General features: G+C 43.3%; 1 protein-coding gene across 7 annotated transcripts in view; it reads left to right on the top strand.

The window, feature by feature from the left end:
- The first annotated feature begins 1218 nt into the window (after positions 1-1218).
- The window catches only part of Spire1 (spire type actin nucleation factor 1), a 120754-nt gene continuing 103675 nt past the window's right edge, over positions 1219-18297 (top strand). For 3 of the 7 annotated variants that reach the window (XM_087895951.1, XM_087895948.1, XM_087895950.1), the window contains exon 1: positions 1235-1708. In XM_087895951.1, coding sequence (XP_087752077.1) covers positions 1420-1708 — 289 coding nt within the window. In that variant the 5' untranslated portion in view covers positions 1235-1419. Of the gene's footprint in view, positions 1709-18297 lie in introns of all 7 variants that reach the window. The other 4 variants (XM_087895953.1, XM_087895949.1, XM_087895947.1 and 1 more) reach the window with 4 other exon arrangements.

Below are 18297 nucleotides of genomic sequence, written 5' to 3' on the forward strand. Positions count from 1 at the left end.
TCATTGTAGCGTGCAGTTTCCTGCATTCTACACAAAATGGTACCTACTATGATTTTCTTACTTGGTTGATGCTACAACTCTAGGGATTTGGAAGATTAGCATGGGTGGCACCTACCAATTAAAATCATCTGCCAATGGATGGACATATTGTTTAAGAATTACCTGTTTTATTGCACACTTAAACGGGTTCAGGGAGGTCCCTACCATTCTACTGATAACTATCCTTAGTTTTGTCTCTTGACACCAAGTCCTGTTCATATGACAGGCTGGGCTGTTAACTGGGCTAGGATTGAGCATGGTTAATCGGGACTACCTCAGGAAGGCTGTTGTAACATTCTGAAAGGCTGCTTTAACGAGCCTCTAAGCATGTACCGCACCCCAGGCCCTGATCAGAGAATTCGGAGAGGCAAGCCTAAGATCGCTGTCCTCACTGAACACTGAACGTGTGACTGGAGAGAATTCCCAAACACAAGAAAGCCAAGAAGGAGCCCGACGTGGTGGTGCACACCTTGCAATCTCATTATTCAAGAAGTCAAGGCTGAGCAGGGCGGTGGTGGCACACCCCTTTAATCCCAGGCAGAGGTCAGCCTGGTCTACAAACAAACAAACAAACAAAAACAAAAAACAAAAAAAAAAAAAGAAAGAAAGAAAAGAAAGAAAGAAAAAGAAGAAAAGAAGCCAAAGCTGACGAATAGCGAGTTCAAGGCCAGTCTGGGTTATCCGGGGAGCCTGTTTCCAAATAAATACATAGATAAATATATCTAAAAATTAATTTTACAAATGAGCAGGGATAGTATGTGTCGAGTGGTCAAGGGGCTAAGGGGGAAGTCAAAGCGGGGAGGTCCCAGGCAGCCCGAGGCGAGGACGATTTACGTGACCGTTTCTCTTTAGTAAATCGCCCCAGATTGAATTCAAGTTCTTAAATAGACTTAAATAGAGCGAGCCGAGGCGAGGCGAAACGGGTGACAGCGACTTGGCAGCCGGACCCCGCGGGAGCCACAGCCCGGGCCGCGACCAAGACGTTGCCCCTCACCGCACGTCACTCACTGCGGGGGCAACGCCCCCCGGCCGCGCTCGGCGCTCGGCGCTCGGCCGCGCGTCACTCAACACCGGGGACGACGTCTCCAGGCTTCGGGCAGATAGATCTCGGTCGCGCGCCCCCAAGGCGAGGCGGGGAGGGGAGAGGAGGGGCGGGGCGAGGCGGGGCGGGGCGAGCGGACGCCATCGCCGCGCTGCCGGCCGGCGGCGTGCTGGTCAGCGCCGAGCGCAGCGGCGTCCCCGCCTAGTCCCCGCGGCGGCGCGCGGCCGGCCAGGGCGGCGGCGGCCCGGAGATGCGGAGGCGGCGGCTCGCGGAGACGATGCTCCGGCGCTGAGGAGACGCGGCAAGCCGAGCGCCGGCCGCACAGCGACGTGGGCCGCATGGCGCAGCCCTCCAGCCCGGGCGGCGAGACGCCGCAGCTCGACGCGACCGGAGACTCCCGGGACGCGCTGAGCCTGGAGGAGATCCTGCGGCTCTACAACCAGCCCATCAACGAGGAGCAGGCGTGGGCCGTGTGCTTCCAGTGCTGCGGCTCCCTGCGCGCCACCGCCGCCCGCCGCCAGCCCCACCGCCGCGTGCGCTCGGCCGCGCAGATCCGCGTCTGGAGGGACGGGGCCGTCACCCTGGCGCCCGCCGCCGGCGAAGAAGGAGAGCCGCCCCCCGCCTCCGGTGAGGTCGCGGCCCGACACCCCCGGCCGAGCGGGAACCGGCGGGTGGCCCCGGGAGGGCGGGCGAGCGGGCGGGGCTGCGGGACCCGGGCACCGGGGACGCTGTGCGTGTCCGCCGGCCTCGGCTGTTTACCGGTGGCTGCGCTGGGGGTTGAGGGCTCAGAAGAGGCACGCGGGAGGTCCTGTCAGGGAAGATGACATCTTCGAGAATGAGCAATCCCCTCACACCATGTTTTGAATTTGTCACGAGTCCTTGGGAATGCTAGGGAAGCCACTGAGCCCCGAGAATCCTGCTGTTTTGGGTAGGATTAGAATAAATGACGACTCTAGGTACTGAGTGTGAAAATGGGCTGGGATGAAAAGTACAGGCTTATTTAAAAAAAAAAAAAGTATACAGGCTGTTCAGATAAAATTGCTTTTAGTTAGTACGCTTACATTCTTCATGACTTGTCACCTAAACAGTGACACATAACCAGGAGCTTACTCACATGCTTTATTGATGGTAACACTGGTAATAGGTTTCCCCTATCCGGTTTTATCTAATTCATTCTTTGAGAAGCAAGTCTATTAAAAACATAGCAAAACAATCCACCTTCTCCTTTAGAAAGTTGATGGAAGTGTCAAAATGCTTAAGGTAGAAAATGTAATTAGACTAGTGTGTAAAATGACATTTAGTGAAAATCTTTCCAAATTCAGTATTATCAGCCCTACTAGAATGTGCTCTCATTTTTTTAAAAGCTAGTATAGCTTTATTAATGTATTTAAAGCCAGCCTTGTGATATATTAAAAACCTCAATGTTGCACTATTTTTGGAATACCGTGTGATGTTTTGATACACGTGTATCTTGAATGATCTTTAAAGCTTGCTTTTTAATGATTCTTTTGAATCATTAAATCATTCTTTTTTCTTCCTTTCAAAATTTTATTTGATCTGTTGCTTGATTTTAGACTTGGCCGTAGCAGATGGCAATGTCAGTTGCAATTTATTTAGAAGATGCCATGAAAAGATAATTTTCTCCAAACAAGGAGGCTTTGTTTTCACCCCGAACTGTTTGAAGAGGACAGAGTGTGTGCGACCTCACTTGAGAAGAATCTTGGTTGTATTGAAAGAACAGTCCTGGTTGTATGGTGTATCAAGAACTGTTGAGGAGCTTGATCCTAGAAGTGTTTATCAGACTGATAGGTTCTTTGGGGTGATTTCTCAGAAATCTTGTTGGAAAACTGAAATGAATTAGTTAGTTTTTGCGTCACTGATATGGCTATTTCCCTTCAGAGAAAACAGTAAATAGATGTTCCCCAGGAACTATAATGAGTTTTTCAAAACTTACTTCCAAATTTAACTTATCACCGTGTGCGTGGTGTGAGGAGGGACACTTGCCACCATCCATGTGCAGGTCAGAGGACAACATCCTGGTGCGGGTTCTGGAGGGCAAACATGGGTTGCCAGGCTCGTGCAGAAAGCTCTTTACTCCCTGAGTCATCTCATCCGGCCTCTATTTTATTTTTATTTTTGCATTTTTGGAGGGATTAAGTCTCCTATACGCAGGCTGAAGCTGTTCTTGAACTCTTGGTTCTTCTGCCTTCACCACCACACATGGGCCATCACACCCTACTTCCTAATGGATTTATAACCACCTACTTTCTCCTATTCCAGTCCATGATCTCTGTCCCAGATACAAAGAGAACCTGACCTGTGTAGTTGATAATCAGGCACGTCTCAGCCTACTGGTTAAAATAGTTAGAGATGAAAAGAGAGGAAAGAACAGAATAAAATACATTGTATGAGAAAATATTTTGGTAAAAATATTTGGGCTGTCATTTTCTTTCCTTTCTTTTTTTCTTTTTTCTTTTTCCTGAGACAGGGTTTCTCTGTAGCTTTGGGACCTGTCCTGGAACTCTCTGTAGACAAGGCCTGCATCGGACTCACAGAGATCCTCCTGCCTCTGCCTCTCAAGTGCTGGGATTAAAGGCATTTGCCACCATTGTCCGGCTAAGGTTGTCCAATTTCAAATGTTGTTCTATTAGTTTATTTCCTCCTGGAGTTTAAGAGTAGGTTCTTGGCTGTGGAACATACATGTCTTTAAACATTCATTCTTGATTCTTGTTTAAGACAGGGTCTCCTATAGCCTGGGTAGGTCTCAACAGTTTGTGAAACAGACTGGCCTTGAATTCATGACCTTCCTGCCTACAACTTCCCAAGTCCAAGCACTGGGATATAGACGTGTGCTATCATGCCCAGCTTTAAATCTTGTTTTTAATAAGTGATTAGTAATGACTGTTGGTTGCCTGCCCTAGGTTCTCAGGGAAAAACAATGATTAGTAGCTTGGTACTGGATAAATTTCTGTAAGTCTTTTTGTTATAATTTATTTATTTTTATGTGCATTGGTATTTTGCTTACGCATGCATATCTGTGAGGATGCCAGATTCTCTGGAACTGGAGTTACAGACGGCTGTGAGCTGCCCTGTGGGTGCTGGGAATTGAACCCGGGTCCTCTAGAGCTCTTTACCGTTGAACCTTCTCTCTAGCCCAAGGTTTTTTGTTTTGTTTTTGTTTTGTGTGTTTAGAAATGAAGCAAGTTTATTGAGTACACATCAAGGGGAATCAGACTGGGCAGTAATAAAACACTGCTTGCTTTTTTTTATTTCTTGTTTTATTTTGTCTCACTATGTGGCCTTGTACTCAGAGCCTTGCCTGCTTCTGCTAGGATGAAAGACTAGAGCCACCCTACCCTACTTTAGGACCTCATTTTCTAACCCAAGCAGGTAGCCTGTAACTTACCTTGAATAGCCCAGACTGACCTTTAACTTGTGACAATCCTCCTGCTCCCCAAGTGCTGGGATTACAGCCATGAGCTTCATCCCAGCTCATTTATTTTCCAAACTGAGGTTTTGAGAAATCCAGTACGTGTTCCAAGTCAGACTGGTGACCTCTCTGACTCAAGTCCAGGTCTAAATGTCACAGCTTTGTGAAGTGACACATTTTTTTGACTCCCCTCCTTTGGAGCTGAATGACGTCAAGAAAGTCCCCGAGTCTTCCAGTATCCTGGATGCTGTGGGGAATCAGTCTCTCTCTCTCTCTTTTTAAAATCTAGGCAGTATGTGCAGTAATATGTAAAATGATAACAGATTCATCCCCCCGCCCAGTCTCGTGGTCCTCTCACACCAGCATAGTGTCTTTTGTTCAGTTGTTGTAAGTCTTCACTAAAAATTGAGACAGATGTTGAGGACAGATGTTTCTTAATCTCAACACCGTTGACATTTTGAGCCAAATAATTCCCTGTTGTGGACTGTCTTGTGTGTCTTATTTCTCTTTGCAATATCCCAGGATGCTACCACTGGTTGACAGTAAACCCGTTTTTTTTTTCCACTGTGACAATAAAAGATATTGATTTATTTATTTTGAGATAAACTCTCTCTATGTAGCTTTGGCTGTCCTGGAACTCCCTATAAAGACCATGCTGGCCTTGAACTCACGAAGATCCTTATGTCTCTGTCTCCCAAATGCTGGAATTAAAGGTGTGTGCCACAGCCTTTGAAAATAAAAGATCTTTAGATCCTAAGAAATCTTTGGACTGGGTACTGGAGAGATGAATCAGTGACTTAGAGTGCTTGTTCTTGCAGAGGACCTGAACCTTGGGGGCTCAGAACCATTTAAAACTCCAGTTTCAGGGGATCTGATGCCCTCTCCTGACCTCCAAGTGCAACACATACCCACAGCGCATATGCATATGTATGCATGCCAGCAAAGCATTTGTACACATAAAATAAATAAATTTAAGAAAAATTAATTAAAAAATAAAAGGTCTTCAGACAGGGCTGGAGAGATGGTTCAGAGGTTAAGAGCACTGGCTGCTCTTCCAGAGGTCCTGAGTTCAATTCCCAGCACCCTCATGGTGGCTCACAGCCAACTATGGTGTCTTCTGTCATGCAGGCACGCATGCAAGCAGAATACTGTAGACATAATGAATAACTAAATCTTGAGAGAGAGAGAGAGAGAGAGAGAGAGAGAGAGAGAGAGAGAGAGAAGGTCGGTTCTTCCGTGCAGAGTAGTTCTGGCTGAGAAGTGCTGTTAACAGTTTCTGGGTGATACCCGCATTGTGGCTGTCAGAGTCCTTCACCTGAGCCTCTGGTCTGGCCTACCAGTATTGCTCCACTGAATCTCACCAGGAGAAACAGCTCCTGGTTTGTATGAGGTAGTTTTAAAAAAAAACCAGAGATAAAAGGTTTCTTTTATCCCCTTTGCCTTTGCAGTTGGTTGTTTATGTCTGTTTTAGTCTGTTTGATGTATGTGTGGAAACAATGTCCAGCAGTAAACAGAATTTTATTTTGCTGATTTGTTCTAAAAATAAAAGAAAGTTGCAGGTGATGAGATTGGGGACAGCCTGGCTCTTTCTGCGATAAAAGTGTCATTCGTCTGAGCTGTCACAGAGATGCTCATAGTGTCATGTCAGAGCTGAGAATCCTGCCTGGTCCCGTCAGCCTTTCGGGATTTAAATACCCATTGAATAGCACTCAGCTATTTCATCTTCGGCTCCAAAATCGACATCCCTTTAGTTTTAGATGTATAAAGAACATTTTAGAAATTGTGGCCCCTTTTTGATTTTAAATAACCTGAAGGGAGGTAGCAAGATAGATTTCCTGGGAGCAACAATGGAGGCTTGTGTGCATACTAATGAGGGAATCCCTTGAGGATGGTTTTTGGTATAGAGCACATTCAGGCTTTGTTTGGGATGTGAAAAGAGGATGGGATCAGTCAGGCTTCTCAGGAGGTTTACGCTAATGTGAGCAGAGTGGTCTCTTTGATTCTAAAGAAACAGTGTTTGTGGAAAAGGTGGACACACTGAAAAAGGGCTTCAAAATATTTCAGTCCACTCTTGCTGTGTTTCTTGAGTGTTCATAGCTTGATCACTATCAGCTGTCTGTGTAAGAGTATATGTGTATGAGTCCAGGGTAGATGTCTGGGAGTCAGTGGTGGAATTGCGGACTGCCAAAATCCATTATTGATTACAAGAGTAAGAAAGAGTCATCTTTGTTGCTTGTGTCAGACTAGTTCAGTTTAACAAACATATTTTGAATTTACAGTATGTACAAGTAGTATTCTGGTTTCCAGCGCAGTTTAAACATAAATAGTTGTAAGGAGAAACAAAATGTAAATACAGTGGCAAGTTACCCTTAAGTTAATACTGCTGAAATGTCAAGCCTCCTACTCCTCTAGTCTCTTTCCAAGTACTGGGTAGGTTCAGATGCTCACTTGCTAAACGAAACCTGATTGGGTAAAATCGATGTCATTTTCAACTTCACTTTACTCCTCAAATACTTACCGTGCTGGATTGTCTGGAAAGAGTCACAGCATTCTGGGGAGAAATTTGGGGATAATCCCTCATAGTTTTCTGTGTTTCTCCCTAAGCGAAAGGAAGTAAATAGTTTCATCCTATTCAGAGATTGATACTTAAGTTTGAACTCTTCTAAAAAATTATTAGTTTAAGAGTTTTCACTGAACAGAAAAAAAAACCCACATACATTTACCAGTGATTGTATGTTGATAGGCTACGTATACTCTGCATGCATGGTGACTCACATATCTGAAATTTCAGCATTCAGGAGGCTGAGACAGGAGGATTGCAAAAGGTTCAAGAATAGCCTGGGCTACATACTTAGAGATTGAGAGAACATGCCCAGAGAGGATAGAACACAGCAGACCAGTCAGTCACCCTGTTTATTCATCGCATCAGAAACATGCTGTGCCACAGCTTCTGTAGCATAGAAACAGGTCCCCTCTGTCTCCTGCATCTGTACATTAAAGCTCCATGTTTCCGTAGGGCAGGTATACAGCTTTAACCCCAGCTCTCAGGAGGTAGAGGTCAGTGGAGCTCTAGTTCAAGACCATCCCATCTGCATAGCAAGTTGCAGGCCAGCCAGGGTTACTTAGTGAGGGTCCTAAACCCAAAATGAACAAGAAAAAGCCACCAGTAGTGAACAGGAAGTGTTGTATTTACACACCATGTCCCTGTCTCTCCAGTCTGTGGGAGTTCTTTGCTTCTTGTCTTCGCTTGTGTTTTTGTGACTAGACAGGACTGTAGGTGTTTGAGGGGAGGAAGACCAGAATAGTGAAGGTCTCATCTCCTTACGTCATATCTGGGCACATGACATCCCGTGAAACAGTGATTTTAGTTCTGGTAGTTGGTCAAGACAGTGTTTACCAAGTTGTTTTTGTTCTTAAAGATAATTTTACCTTTCTTTATGATTGTTTAAGAATGACACTTAAAAAATAAATATAACTAAAAGTGTTGGGTTTTTTGGGGGGTTATTGTTACAAGTGTTATGTCCAGTCCTGAGCGCGTGCTGGCATTCACTCTGCAGCTAAGAACCCTACCGTCTCGAAACCTTAGTCTTTAATTTTAGTTCAGATTTGTTTTCGTTTAGTCTGACTACTGAAATTTGGATTTTATAAACTATTCTGTTTTACATCTCTTCTATATTAATTGTCTTATTGATTTTTGGTTTTTTTTTTTCTTTTTCAAGACGGTTTCCCTGTAGCTTTGGAGCCTGTCCTGGAACTCACTTTGTAGACCAGGCTATGCTTGAATTTACAGAGATCCTCCTGCCTCTGCCTCTCGAGTGCTGGGATTAAAGGTGTACACCACTACTTTTCAGCTAGTTTATAATTTAAAATGCCATAAAACAGTATTTTTTCTTGTCAAGACAGTATTTTTTTTATAATTTTATATTTATCTAGATTGTTCTATGTAATGTCATCTTGATCCTTCCAGGAGATCTGCAAGATGAAAAACTACTTTCCCTTCTTTTAAATTATTCTTAGCTTACAAAATAATGGGGTTTCATGTGTGTTTTCATGTGTATTATATCTACCATTGTACTTTGCTTATATTTAGAACCCATTTTTCTCCTGTGTCTACTAGTCCCCTTAACCCCACAAATACTTCCTGTTTTATTGTCTTACATATGTGTGTGTGTGTGTGTGTGTGTGTGTGTATGTGTGTGTGGGTGTTTTGTCATCTGAATTCTGCATATGAAAGCAAAGTTGCGAAATATTAGTTGAAGATGTTTATTTATGCTATGGAGCACTTGTTTAATAATGCAAGGTGTGTTGTATTTTTATGTTTCATTTGTTTAACTCTGAAGCTCTGATTCTTTGCCTGTCTAAAACACCTGATTGATCTTATAAAGAGCTGAATGGCCAGTAGGAGAAAGGACAGGTGGGGCTGACAAGCAGAGAGAGTAAGTACCGGGGGAATCTGGGAAGAGAGGATGGAGGAGAGACAAGGAGAAGGAAAGGAGGACTTGGGCCAGCTACTCAGTTACATAGCAAGCCAGAGAGTAAGAAGTAAAGAAAGATATATGGGGAAGAAAAAGATCAAAGCCCAGAGGCAAAAAGTAGATGGGATAATATAAGAAAAGCTGGCTAGAACAAGCCAAGTTAAGACTGGGCATTCATAAGGAAGAATAAGTCTCTGTGTATTTATTTGGGAGCTGGGTGGTGCCCCCCCAAGAGCAAATTAAAAAACAACACAAAAAACAACACAAACTATTTTCAAAATGCCCCCACGGCATTACAGTAGTCTTTCCCAGATATCATCAAGAGATTGGTTCCAGGGTTTCCCATCCCTTACCTTGCCAGATACCAAAACCCAAAAATACTCAAGTCCCTTATGTAAGATGGTTAAGTATTGCATATACTCTATGTTTATGCCCTCAATGCTTTAAAGCATATCTAGGTCTAAGGAGATACCTAATATAAGTGTCCTGTAAATAGTTATGCTATATTACTTGGGGTATAAGAAGAAAAAAAAATCTATGTATGTTTAGCAAGGATGCAGGGGTTTGTTTATAGTGTGTGTGTGTGTGTGTGTGTGTGTGTGAGAGAGAGAGAGAGAGAGAGAGAGAGAGGAGAGAGAGAGACTCATAGCCATCTGTGATTGACTGAATTCACCGGTGTGGACCTCATGGATACAGAAGGCCAACTGTTTATATTTTTTTGTTGTTTTTGTTTTGTTTTGTACTTTATACTTTCTGTGGTGCCATTTTTCTCTTGCCTGAACTTCTTTATTTTTTCGTATTATATACCTGTTACTGTTGAGTTTGAAAATACCCGTATTTTTTAATTTTATTTGATTTTTTTCCCTCTCTTTTGTGATAGGATCTTTCGTATACCAGGCTGGCCTTGAATTTACCATGTAACTGATGCTGGACTTGACCTTGAATATCTGTTTTTGTTGTTTAAATGATTTTTTCAATTTTGAAATTGTAGTATAATGACATCATTTACTCCTTCCCTTATTTCCTTTTTTTTTTTTTTTTTTTTTGAGACAGGAGACAGAGTTTCTTTGTGTAGCTTTGGCTATACCCGAACTAGCTCTGTAGACTAGGCTGGTCTTGAACTCAATAGAGATCTACCTGTCTCTGCCTCCCACATGCTGGAATTAAAGACCTGCACAACTAGCACTCGGCCCCTTTCCTCCTAGTCCCTTCTATGTATCCCCCTTGCTCCTCCTCAAATTTATGGCCTCTTTCTTTTTCTTTGTTGTTACATGCATCATATTCCTAAATGCATAAATACAATCTGCTCAGTCTGTTTACTGTTACCTGTATGTGTATGATCTCAGGGCTGCTACTGAGATTGGATAGCCAACTGGAGGACTCTTCTGCAGGAGGCTGTTTCTCTTTCTTTAACACTCCCCAGGTGCCTGTAGTTCTTGGTCTACTGAGGCCTGAAAGCTCCCCTCAGTGGTAGCATGCCCATTGATGTCCTCATTGTTGACCTTGAACTTCTGATCTTTCTGCCTTCTCTTGAGTGCTTAGATTACTCAGTGCTGGGAATCAGACTCTGGGCTTTTGAGCATGTCCGGCAAGCACTCTACCACCTGAGTTACATCCTCAGCTCATCTCCTAATTTTAAGGCAAATTTTAATTAAAATGAATCTACAGAAGAATATGTAATAATGTGAGCACACTTGTTCATGTGCCACCAGGACTCTGATGACAAGACAGAATATTCTAGCACCTGGAAAGGGCTGCCCTGCCCTGCATACCCTCATAGTTGGCATTGCCAGGACTTCTGATGCCTCTCATGGAGAGATTCAGACAAAATATGTTTTCTTTTCTAACATCTCTTGCTGAACTTTGTGAAATGGATCCCGAGTGTTGCATATAGTTGTGGTTGGTTTGTACTTTAGTGTCACATTCCTTTGTGGCCGTGTTGTTGATTCATTCCACGCTGCATTGACATTTGAGATTCAGATAGCCAATAGCATGAATAATGCTGCTGTTGAACATATCTTTTGGTGAAAAGATGTAGCATTTGTGTTGAGTAATGTGCCTGAAAGGACAGTTGCTCCTCAGTTTTGTGTTCAGTGTTATAGTCGATACTGTATTTTAGTTAAAGTTTTCCAACGTGATTGTACCTCGCAAACTTAAGAGTTATTTTTATTTTATGTGTATGGGTGTTTTGTCTGCATGTGTCTATACACCACATGCAGGCAGTACCCATGGAGTCCAGTAAAGGGTGTTGGTTTCCCTGGAACTGGAGACACACGCAGTGTGAGCCACCACATGGGTGCTGGGAATGGAACCCAGTGCTCTGAAAGAGCAGCCTGTGCTCATAACCACTGAACCATCATCTCTCTAGCCTACCTCACAGATGTTTAAAGCCCAAACCATTCTGGGGCTTGTAGGTGACTGTATAAATCCTGTCTATTTCAAAATGGTAAAGTGAAATGAGGTCTGGTGAGGTGGCTCAGTGGTAGTGCACCTGCTGACAAGCCCAAAAGTCAGAGTTTGATCCCTGGAATCCACGTAGTGGCAGAGAGAGCCAACTGCACAAAGTTGTCTTTGACTTCCTAGAATGCTGTGCCACATGGACCTCCCGCAGCTCCTTTCCTACTCATCCACACACTGTAATAATTCTTCAAAAGGTCTCAAGGCAGGACATGGTGGCATATGCCTTTAATCCTAGACTTTTGGAGGTACAGGGAGACAGATCTCTGAGATGGACGCCAGCCTGGTCTACTTAGTGAGTTTCGGACTAGTGAGGACTACATAGTAATACCTAGTCTCAACCAAAAAGAAAATGTCTCAGGTTTGAATAGACCAGGGAGCCATGACAAATAAATGATATGTGATATGTAAATACTGGCATAGGAAAAGGACAGTGGTGGAAAAATTGAAGAAATCTAAATTAAAAAAAAACAAAAACTTTTCAGAGGCAGGTTGATCCCTGAGTTTGAGGTCATTGTAGTTCATACAGGAAGTTCCAAGCCAGAGTGTGACTCTGTCTGCAAAAAACAAAACAAACCCAGAAATGATAACATTTTAAGGTAATAGGTGTAGATATTTGATCTTCTAGGATGTATTAAAATATCACTTTACATTTTATAATGTATATAGTTTGATTTGTCTACTTAGCACACATGGGTTTTTATTAGTGATATGTTGAGGAATTATAGTCTTAATAATAACAACCTCAGGGCCTATATTTAGCTTCTGAAAACTTGAAGTCTTACATGTTTTCACACTGCTTGTGCTAATCTTTTTCTTTTAATTGGGACTATTGTCTTCTCGTATTCGCCACTTTCTCTACTACACCCATTATGCTTCCTCAGTATGTTGTGCTTTTGAGGGGTAATGATGAGTACAGTTGGCAAGGATGGCAGTGTGTAATCAGCCTAGCACATGGGTTGTCTGGCTGGATTGGGCTTCTTGGGTTTTCAGTGAGAACCCCGGCACTGTATTAGAGGCATCCCTGCTGAAAGCTTCCATTTGCTCATTTCACCAGAATTCACATGTCTTTCAAGTGAACTGTGTTAGATGTTGAAGGTGCACAGAGGAACAGAGTACACCTGCACCCAGAAGCTCGCAGGTGCATAAGCTACCACCCTGTGGTGCAATACAGTAATTGAGAAGGCTAGAGACACAGAAACTGTGATCCCAGAGAGAGAGAGAGACGGGGTGGCTACCTTTGTCTCATGACTCTTTAACAAGCAAGTTTTAAATGGGAGACTGAGTTTAGAAGTTGTGAAGGCTGAAGTGTGAAATGGTGGACATACAGACAGAAATACGTAGGTAGAAAAGTTTGGAACTGTGGAAGGACTCCATATAGCAAAGGCCAAAGTGCCACACATGTAGACACTAAGTGTGACATTTGTCGTGCCCCCCTTTTTCAGGTTAGAAGCAAACACTACTTACTATTAGATCATGACTTTTTTTTTTTTTTTTTTTTTTGCTGCTAAAGTTATAAGCAGCCTCTTGAGTTCTCAACAGGATGCTTCAGGCAGCCACTACAATTATCTGGACTTGGCATGTGAGGTTAAACCTGTTTGTCTGCTTTGTGGTGGGTGTTCACTATGCCTGGAGCATAGGATGTGTGTGGGAGTGGTGGGGAGTGAGACAGGCTGGAAAGGCATGTTCATTGAGAGCCACACTATTGTTTGTGCCTATAGGTTGGATGGGCAGTGGAGAGCACATAAGGAATTTACACTGGAAAGTGGGTAAACAGATTACTCTTTAGAAAGACATCCAGACTTTGTAGAGAGTACCTGTCTTCTGGGATGCCTGTGTTCCCAGTACTTGGGAGGCGAGACAGAAGGATTATTTGAGTTTGAGGCTAACCTGGTCTACATTTTGAGTACCAGGCCAACCAGGGCTACCAGCAAGACCTTGTCTCAACAAAGCAAAAGAATAGGTATACATGTCTTCTACAAATGCTATTGGACAGACACCCAGTTGACATTTTGTACCACCTTAGGTGTTAGTAGCCTTTGGGCTGATAAACCATTTGAAATATTTCTGCTTCAGACCTGAAGTGATGAAGCTTTGAACTAGATCAGTAAGAATAGAAAGTCAGGTTGGTGCTTTAGAAATGGACCCTGGCATGGCTCTTTTGTCTTGATCTGTAGGTGGGAGAAGAAGGAAGCCTGGAAAGCTCTCAGACTCCTACTGGGTGATGGGGACGGCAGGAGGAGCAAGTTAGGGTGGGAAGATGATGATTTATGCTGCAAGGAAATTAAGGTGGCGTGGGACATATTTTCCAGATAGAGTCATGTTAATTTCCACCAAGTTCCTTTGCTCCTTCAGACGCATGCAAATCACCTTTGCTTCCCCTGGTGTCACAGGACTGCATTGGTGCTACAGGAGATGAGGCTTAGATTCTTGGTTCTGAGGCTGAATGTGTAGTTAAAGCCTCTGGTAAAGCCACTTAGCCTTTCTGGTTCTATTTGTTTGTTTGTTTTAATTTGTAAAAGTGGGAGTTGTGTTTGTCCAGCTTATAAGGCTGTACATGAGAGTATGTTGTCAGCATTGTACTAAGTTATTTTCCCATCTTTTGTGAAAAGCATTTCAAGATCCTTTGACTGGAGATTGATAAATTCTAAAACAATATCAACTCTATGTTTTGAAGTCCAGAAAATGAGACTGATAGAATGTGGAATGTAGATATTTTTAGGTCTATGGACAGGATTTTTGAATGGACTTATGAGCTATGGAGAATTTCTTCAGACTGCTGGAGAAAGTTTATATCTGATCACCATTCATAGTTCTGCATGATTTCATAAGTAGTTTTTGTGTGGTTCTATTTCTGTGAACTGTCTCGAGGAGGCAGCTCTTTTCAGACAAAGCATGTTGAATGATGGGGTCTTCACTTGGCTAATGATGCTCACTGCTTGATTATGGGCCGTTTGCAGAGATGCCCATTTAAATCCTTTTAACCAGATTTGAATTGGGGCGTTTTTCTTCTTATTGTGGTTGAGTTTTAGGGGGTTCTTCATATTAGGTCTTTGAAGCTCAGTTAATTTTTTTTTTTTTTTTTTGCTGGAATGAGATAAGGGTCTATCTTCATTTTTCCTGTATGTGGATATCCAGTTTCCCCAAGACCGTCTGTTGGAGAAACTGTTGTTCTTTCTTTATTAGCTGGCCTTGGCAGAGATACAAATAGCTTTTCATGCATATATTCTTTTTTTTTTTGTAATTTTATTAAATTATAAAAAGTTTCCATTTACGCCCCTCCTCCCAATGCCCTCCCACTCCCCCCCTCCCTCTCCTCCTCCCTCATTGTCCCCTAGGGAAGTCAGGGTCTCCTGCCCTGTGGGAAGTCCAAGTTCCTCCCCCCTCACTCCAGGTCCAGGAAGGTGAGCATCCAAACAGACTGGATCCCAAAAATCCAGTATATGCAGAGGAAACCAGTCCCAGTGTCATTGTCAATGGCTTCTCGGAAAGACTGCAGGCCAGCCACATTCAGAAAATCCGGCCACATTCAGAGAATCTGGTTGGATCACATGCTCGTTCAGTCACGGTCCATCTGGCCTTGGTAAACTCTCATTAGATCCGACCCCTTGTATCAGTGGGTGATAGTATCCCTCGCAGTCCTTCGTCATTTTCTTCCTCCTTTTGCTCCTCGTTTGGATCTTGGGGGGCTCAGTTCGGTGCTCCAACGCGGGCCTCCATCTGTATCGTCATCTAACGCCAGATGAGGGATCTATGGTGATAAGCAAAATATTCATCAGTATGGTCACGGGCCAAGGCCGGTTCAGGCACCCCCTCCTCTGTCCAGAGAACAATCTGGGGATCTCTCCTTGGACCTGGGATCCCATATATAATCAAGTTTCCTGTAATCTCTAATATGACTCCCTTAGTTGAAATATATTCTTCCCTGATCCCACATTCATCCTTCCTCCCTTCCCCCCATCCCGGTCAACTGAGCTTTCTCCATTCCTCCCCTACTCCCTTCTCTCTAACCCTCTCCCCTTCCATCAACCCTCCCACCCCCCACCCCCCCATGCACCCAAGGTTACCTGGGACTCTTGACTATTTCCTACCTCCTGGCGGATAGGTAAATAATCTTCATCAGGATCGTCTTCTTATTTAGCTTCTCTAGGATCACGAATAATAGGCTCAAAGACCTTTAATTATGGTTAGAATCCACTTATGAGTGAATACATACCGTGTTCCTCTTTTTGGGTCTGGCTTACCTCACTCAGTAAAGCGTTTTCTATGTCCATCCATTTGCATGCAAAATTCAAGATGTCATTATTTTTTACCGCTGAGTAAAACTCTAATGTGTATATGTTCCACACCTTTTTTAACCATTCTTCTATTGAGGGGCACCTAGGCTGTTTCCAGGTTCTGGCTATTACAAATAGTGCTGCTATGAACATATCATGCATATATTCTTAAATTCAGATTCTTTTCTTTCCAACTGATGGTTAGTTATGTGCTGACTCTTTAGTCTAGCTTCTTTAAGTCCTCTGGGAAGTAGGACTTCTTTACATCAGTAGTAAAACTGTTCAAGTGTGTTTCTTAACCTTTCATTTGAGGTAGGGATGAAATGAGACATTTGGACTATTGCCTGCTGTATATAGAATTAAATCTTGGGGGAAATGACCACTCATTAGCTTAGTGGCTCTCAGACTCTGATGTTCTTCTTTGGTTTGTGCTTATTTTGTTCTGTTTGTCTTTAGAGAACTTGGGCACTAGAGGCTGAATACTAGTGATTTCCATGCAAGGCTGGGTAACCTGGTGAGACCCCTTACTCAAAAACAGAACAAAAACTTAGTTTTTTTTATTTATTAATATAACATTATGTAAAATTAGAAAATTACAGAAGGCTTATTTCTTGGTAATATACATAGTAAAAGTTAAACAGCTAAGAATGTGTATGTGGGCTCATTTATTTATTTATCCTTTTCCTCTTTCACTATTGGGGATTAAACCCAGGGACTTGCATGTACTAGTCAAGTGTTATTCCACTGACCTGTCCCGCAAGCCAGCCTAGAGAGCTTTGATAGTTCAGATAACTCACACCTTCCTCTGCTCCTCTTTCTTCTGGTTCTTCTTCACTTCTTCCGCTCCCTTTTTCTTCTGTTTTCTTTTTTCTTCTTTTGAGTCAGGGTGTCACTGTGTAGTACCAGCTAGCCTCACACTGGAAATCCTCCCAGCATATTTCTTTTAAGTGCTGGGCATAGAAGTGTGCCCTACTACTTAGCAGCCTTTCGTTCTTGATAGAGAGTTGGTTAAAAAAAAAAAAAAAGAGTTATGTGGAAATCCAGGCATGGTTTGCACTGCTTTATCCCAGATCTCAGCATTGCTCCGGAGGCGGAGGCAGGCAGATCTTTTTGAGTTCGAGGGCGCTTGCTCTACAGAGGAAACTCTGGGACAGCTAGGGCTAAATAGTGAGACCTATATCTGCAGAGACAGTGGGAGAAAGGGAGGCAAGGAGAGAGAGAGAGAGAGAGAGAGAGAGAGAGAGAGGTGCTGTGCTTGGGCTCATGTACAGACACGCACACACACAAACACACACACCAGAAAGCAAGTAAGTAAGTAAATAAATAGGTATGGGCTGTGTTTGGGCTTATGTACACACACACACACACACAAGTAAGTAAGTAAGTAAATAAATAAATAAGTATTGCTGTGTTTGGACTTATGTACACACACAAAATAAATGAGTGAGTGAGTAAATAAATAAATAATGTTGGTTTGGGTTTTGTTTTAAATGGGACAGGGTTTCTCTGTGTAAAGTCCTAGCTGTCCTGGAACTCACTCTGTAGACCAGGCTGGCATCTGCCTCCCAATACTGGAATTAAAGGTGTGTGCCACCATGCCTAGCTAACTTTTGATATTAATAGGGAACTAAAATATAATGGTGTTCATGGATGGGTTCCAGGTCCTCAGTGGCCGTGATCCTTTAAAAATTCAGTTGTTATTAGTTTGCAGAAAGTTTCTTAATTGTCAAATTTCAACCTGTTCATTATTCAGAATTATGCTTTTTTAATTATTAATGTGACAGCTATCTTAAATCCCACCCACCCCACCTCTCCACACCCACCCGTTTTGTAGAAAGTGTTATATAACCTATGCTGGTCTGGAGTTTGTAACTATGTAGCCACAGGTGGCCTGAAACTCAGGACCGTCCTACTGCCTGAGCCTTGTACTTAAAGTTAGCTTCTATGCTAGTACTGGGAAATTGTGTCTGGTGGCTCTACTCCATAAACACACATTCTGCCACTGAATTAAATCTCCAATCTCTTCAGTTATCTCTTGACTCCTCTTATCTTTCACATCCTGTAGCTGTACCTTGCTTGGACTCCCCATCCCCCTTGCTCTCTAGAATGACAGAAGCCTCCTGGCAGGCCTGTGCTTGCACTGTGTCCCTCTGGACGAGGCTGACCTGGAAATACAATCAGCTCATTCTTTCATTTTTTGAGCCAAGCTCTCACTGTGAGGCTATGTAGCCTTGGATGGCCTGGACCTTGCTGTGTAGACCAGGCTGGTCTCACTTATAGGATCTGCATTCAGTGCTGGGATTGTAGGTGTGCACCATTCACTCTTGGTTAGTGCCCCTTGTGTTTCAGAGCAAACCTGCTTTTCCCAACACAGTCAACTACCTGCCCACCAGCTGTATCAAAGACTCCAGAAAGATCTAATATCACCTAAGTAAACAGGAGGTGCATTGTAAGCAACTTCCCAAACTCCAGAATTGACAGAGACTTGCTACTGCCTGGACAGTCGCCCAAAGTTCGTCTGTATTGTTGGGGCATCCATCTTCAGCCTACAGACCCGTAGTATCCAGCAGACTTTTC

This window comes from Myodes glareolus, chromosome 13, assembly GCF_982192425.1.
Source record: "Myodes glareolus chromosome 13, mMyoGla1.1, whole genome shotgun sequence".
NCBI classification, from domain to species: domain Eukaryota; kingdom Metazoa; phylum Chordata; class Mammalia; order Rodentia; family Cricetidae; genus Myodes; species Myodes glareolus.